At 56.5% G+C, this 5,571-nt stretch overlaps 1 protein-coding gene across 2 annotated transcripts; it reads left to right on the plus strand.

The window, feature by feature from the left end:
- Positions 1-481: 481 nt before the first annotated feature.
- Positions 482-5,048, plus strand: FOSB (FosB proto-oncogene, AP-1 transcription factor subunit; the record flags this gene model as incomplete). Of its 2 annotated transcripts, XM_080908315.1 has the most annotated exons (4): positions 482-607; positions 2,481-2,801; positions 3,228-3,335; positions 4,587-5,048. In XM_080908315.1, the coding sequence occupies 4 exons, from the start codon at positions 482-484 to the stop codon at positions 5,046-5,048; spliced, it is 1,017 nt and encodes a 338-aa protein (XP_080764441.1). The 2 variants fall into 2 exon arrangements, with proteins under 2 accessions (XP_080764441.1, XP_080764442.1); XM_080908316.1 differs by lacking the exon at positions 3,228-3,335.
- Positions 5,049-5,571: the final 523 nt, after the last annotated feature.

Below are 5,571 nucleotides of genomic sequence, written 5' to 3' on the forward strand. Positions count from 1 at the left end.
TTAAACTGGAGAGAAAGTTTTTGTGGGTTTCCTTTTTGCAAGACTCTTTCTAGATCGTTCTTCCGATTCGTCCGGAGGATAGACTTACTTTCTGTGGGCTTCTGGATCGCGCCCCTCTGCCCTCCCTCATTTCTGGGGACATCTGGACGGACTGGAACGGCATCTGAATCGCACGTTGCACCGCGGCACTGTCCAGCGGGTTTCTGGGCGGGGAGCGATCCCCGCGTCGCCCCCCGTGAAACCGACGGAGCCTGGACTTTCAGGAGGTACAGCGGCGGTCTGAAGGGGACCTGGGAGCTTGCAGAGGGAACCTGCATCGAAACTTGGGCAGTTCTCCGAGCCGGAGACTAAGCTTCCCCGAGCAGCGCACTTTGGAGACGTGTCCGGTCTACTCCGGACTCGCATCTCATCCCACTCGGCCATAGCCTTGGCTTCCCGGCGACCTCAGCGTGGTCACAGGGGCCCCCCTGTGCCCAGGGAAATGTTTCAAGCTTTCCCCGGAGACTACGACTCCGGCTCTCGGTGTAGCTCATCACCCTCCGCCGAGTCTCAGTACCTGTCTTCGGTGGACTCCTTCGGCAGTCCACCCACCGCCGCCGCCTCCCAGGTAAGTTCTAGATCGCAAAGATGCTACTTTGGTGGTTGTGGGGGGGGGGGGTTGTTTCTTTCAGGCTAAAGTGTGGATTGAGCATCCTCTCAAATAGAGACGCGCCAAAACCCAGAATCTGGGGATGCAATAGGCTCGGTTTGCACTTTGGTTTTTGTTGTTTGCAAACTGCAAAGAATGGAATGATGTTTGCAAAGGGTTATTTGCGCCGAGAGCAGCAAAGGAATGCAGCTGGGCAAACGTTGCGGATGCTCGGTGCAAAGTATATACGGGGTGGCTGGCAGAAGCTGAGAACTTTTAGCCGAAATCGGCTCCCGGAGCCGAAGCTAGGCAAGTAGGGGAAGAAAACCAAAACAAAAAAAAATCCCAGAGAAGCTTCCAGCAGCCGCCTCCTCTTCCCTCCTCCTTCCAAGCGCGGACTGCAGGTCCGCGGTCACCCTCCACCCTGCAAGAGTTCGGGCCTCGAACCCCGGTCACGCTGCCTCCGCCTCCTGCGCGGAGACGTAACGGGGGATCCGTGCGTAAAGGCTGACGCGCTGGAATCCTCCGTCTGACGCGGGGCACGCACGGCGCGGCGCCCCCTCCGCCCGCCCCGCCCCTGACGTCCCGGGCACGTTCTATTTTGGAACGCCGAGGCCACGTTGCTAAGGAAGGGGGCAGCGCGGCCTTGTGACTGGCTGTCGCGGAGTGGGCTTTAGCCAATCAACGTTCCCTTCCTATTTGTAGAGCGTAGCTCCCTTTCTAGCTTTTTGAGGTTCTTCCCGTGCTGGGGGTCTCCAAGAGAGAGAGGGCTAGAGGATTCTTGTCGCGATCGGGCGACTCGATGCCACCCTATGGGTCTGAGAGGACCTTGGGTGGACCTGGTCCCTCTGTTGTCATAAGCTATAGGCTTTTGGCTGAGTGTTAGCGCCTCTAAGGGGGAACTGAAGGCCGTCATCCCTTCTCCAGGAACACATATACGTGCTCCCCACCAGACACTCTGTTCTTTCAAGGTGTTCAATCGCTAGATGAGCGAGCCTACAGAGAGGCAGCCGGGTGGTCTCTAAAAGGTCCGCCTTCCCTTAGTTCCCAGGGCCCTGATTGGCTAGGGATTCGGCCCTTCCCTCGCCACGCCCCCTAGAGTAGTTAAGCCTCTAGGATTCCACTTGCGGGAGGGGAGAGGGGGGTGATGGATGCTTCTTGGGTTCGGGGACGCAGATCCTATGTCACCCCCATTCCCTGCAAGACAGTCTGAGAGATCCTCGCTGTCACTTTTCTCTGCCTATCAGTCCACTGAAACCTGTCAGTCTTACTGGGGAAGAGACAGATACTCGGAAGGGATGCTCTCAACTCTTAGACCGGTCCACCAACACCGTTGGAACTGGGATCTCCGCCCCTGCGGGAGCCCTCATGCAGTGGGGGGTGTGTTTGTGTGTGAGTGGAGGAGAGGAAGGCTTGGGCTAAGGCCTCTCCCTCTCCCTCCCTCTGTGGTGGGGGTGGGGTGTTTTTGGCTGTATGTGTGTGTGAATGTCTGTGGCTCCATCCCGGGAGGTTTTGTCACCAGGTTCTGTCCAGCCTCCTCTCCCACCCACCCCCCCACACCTAAGAGTCACCAACCCGGGGTGTGATTCACCACCCGCTGGAACCGTGCAACCTTTCCCCGAGGAAGAAGGAGGAGGTAGAAGGCAGTTGAACAGAATCCTCTCATTAACCACTGCGTCACAGTGTAGTGGAAGGGTGGGTGTTGTGGCTTTTTGCCTGTGACACACACATCCACACCCGCTCACCCTGTGCTCACTCACAGGGGTCGGTGTGTGTTATGTGTGTTGGGCGTGTGTGTGTCGGTGGCTTTGTTTGTGTGTCTACGCCTGTGTGTGTATGTCTCACCCCGTAGGAGTGCGCCGGTCTCGGGGAAATGCCCAGCTCCTTCGTGCCAACGGTCACCGCAATCACAACCAGCCAGGACCTTCAGTGGCTCGTGCAACCCACCCTCATCTCTTCCATGGCCCAGTCCCAGGGGCAGCCACCGTCCTCCCAGCCTCCAGCTGTTGACCCTTATGACATACCAGGAACCAGCTACTCAACCCCGGGCCTGAGCGCCTACAGCACTGGTGGGGCGAGTGGAGGTAGTGGACCTTCAACCAGCACAACCCCCAGTGGACCTGTGTCTGCGCGCCCAGCCAGAGCCAGGCCCAGAAGACCCCGAGAAGAGACAGTAAGTATGAGGAGTTGGTGTGGAGAAGTCTAGGATGTAAGCTCAGTTGGTATGGTGCTTGCTAGCATGCATAAACCAGGAGTGCTTGTGCAGGCCTGTAAACCCCAGCTCTCAGGAGGTGGAGGCAGGAGGAACAGGATTTCAAGGCCAGCCTGTACTACTTACTGAGTCCAGCTTAGACTGCAAGAGATCATTATTTTTAAAAAGTTAGCCTGGGGGGGGCAGTGAGGGAAGTAAGAGGAGGTGACGGTAATTTTGTCACTATTAAGTTGGGGGCTCCTCTGAATCCTCAAGCCTGCAGGAACTTTACCATTCCTGCCGGTGAGCAGGAGGGGTTGTTATCTGGGGTTCAGGAGGAAGAGGAGTTTTTCTCAGGGCTGATAGAGGTACCCCCTAGATCTCATGGTCCTTTTTTCTTTGACTCAGCTTACCCCAGAAGAAGAAGAAAAGCGAAGGGTTCGCAGAGAACGGAACAAGCTGGCTGCAGCTAAATGCAGAAACCGTCGGAGGGAACTGACAGACCGACTCCAGGCGGTAAGAGGGGTTCTGGGGTGTCTCGAGGCTGTGCTGGGAGCTCTCTGCCTTGTTCTTCTCCCATTTCTCACTGTGCCTGTGTCCTAAACGAGAAACACCCGTCTTAGGAAATAAGGGTCAGCGCAGCCTGATGGAGTGGCTCTATACGCATGCTCAGACCCATGCTGTGCCCGCTTACTTCTGGGCTGTTCCCCACTTTCCCTGAATATGTCCCCACATGTCACCCTCTTGGCTTTCTCTCAGCCTAAGGAGACAAGCTAGTAATTCTCTCACCTTCCTTGGCTAAATAATAATCCATTTTGCCTCCCAGCCTCCATTTTATTTTATTTTTTCCTGAGCCAGGATGTGTGTAGTTCAGTCCTCCTTCCCCAACTTACTAGCCTCAAGTCCCAGCCCCTGGCTGAGATACCATCATCCCGGCTGGCTCTGGCTCGAAATTATCTTGTGCTAAGTCAGTTTCTTACTTACTACCCCAGCTATCCACGGTTCTCCCGAACTTGAGCTGGTGGCGCCCACCAAACCTCCTTCTTCCTCCCCCCTCCATGCCTTCATGGTATCTTCTTGCCCCTTGAAACCAGGGAGTGCGTGTCTCCGATATCCTGATGGGAGGCTGAGTGAGAGGGGTAACTGAACCACGATGAAAACAACACATAAGCATTATTTACTGACTCAACGAACGTTAGTGTTTTTATTTTTTTTGTCTCTTAAAAAATTTATTCCGTCTGTTTATTCATTGCTTGCTTCTGTTTGAGTGCGTGCTGGTGTGCCGCAGCACACGTACGGGGGTCAGAGGGCAATTTTCAGAATTGGTTCTCTCCTTCCACGTTGTGGGTCTCGGGAATCGAACTCAATTTACTAGGCTTGCTGGCAATCTCCTTGGCTCAGTGAACTACACTGCCCCCTCCGTCCCTTTTAAGGCGGGGTACGCTTTAGTACAGGCTGGCCGAAAAGAAATAGCCATCCCCTTCGCCTCCGCCTCTGAATGTTGGGATTACAGGCGTTCAGCGCCACGCCAGGCTTGGAGTTCTGGTCCATCAGAGACTTTAATTTTTGCCTAGCCTTTCCCCCAACCATCTCTTAGTCTGATGGGGAAAGCGAGGCACCGAGTACCATAGTGTACCAGCAGTTCCACTTAAGAGACAGCTAAAATGTATGTGTGCGGGGTTGGGGTGGGTGCAGCCACTCTGTGTGGTCACTGACCCGCATCTCTCTGTCTCCCATGACCTGGACCCCCCCGCTGGGCTCCATTAGGAAACGGATCAGCTTGAAGAGGAAAAGGCAGAGCTGGAGTCGGAGATCGCCGAGCTACAAAAAGAGAAGGAACGCCTGGAGTTTGTCCTGGTGGCCCACAAACCGGGCTGCAAGATCCCCTACGAAGAGGGGCCCGGGCCAGGCCCGCTGGCCGAGGTGAGAGATTTACCAGGGTCAACATCCGCTAAGGAAGACGGCTTCGGCTGGCTGCTGCCGCCCCCTCCACCACCGCCCCTGCCCTTCCAGAGCAGCCGAGACGCACCCCCCAACCTGACGGCTTCTCTCTTTACACACAGTGAAGTTCAAGTCCTCGGCGACCCCTTCCCCGTTGTTAGCCCTTCGTACACTTCCTCGTTTGTCCTCACCTGCCCGGAGGTCTCCGCGTTCGCCGGCGCCCAACGCACCAGCGGCAGCGAGCAGCCGTCCGACCCCCTGAACTCGCCCTCCCTTCTTGCTCTGTGAACTCTTTAGACAAACAAAACAAACAAACCCGCAAGGAACAAGGAGGAGGAGGAGGAGGAGGAAGAGGAGGAGAGGGGAGGAAGCGGTCCGGGGGTGTGTGTGTGGACCCCTTGACTCTCCTGTCTGACCGCCTGCCGCCTCTGCCATCGGACTTGACGGAAGGACCTCCTTTGTGTTTTGTGCTCCGTCTCTGGTTTTCTGCGCCCCGGCGAGGCCGGAGAGCTGGTGACTTTGGGGACAGGGGGTGGGGCGGGGATGGACACCCCTCATGCAGATATCTCTTTGTCCTGTTACTTCAACCCAACTTCTGGGGATAGATGGCTGGCTGGGTGGGTGGGGTGGGATGCGACGCCCACCTTTGGCGTCTTGCGTGAGGCCGGAGGGGAAAGGGTGCTGGGTGTGGGGTACAGGGTGGGTTGAGCTGGCATGCACCCCCAGAGAGACCCAACGAGGAAATGACTGTCCTTCTCTTCCCCGCACCCACCCATCCACCCTCCAGGGTGCAGGGTGACCAAGATAGCTC

The sequence above is a fragment of the Micromys minutus genome (genome assembly GCF_963924665.1).
Source record: "Micromys minutus genome assembly, chromosome: 32".
Taxonomy (NCBI): Eukaryota; Metazoa; Chordata; class Mammalia; order Rodentia; family Muridae; genus Micromys; species Micromys minutus.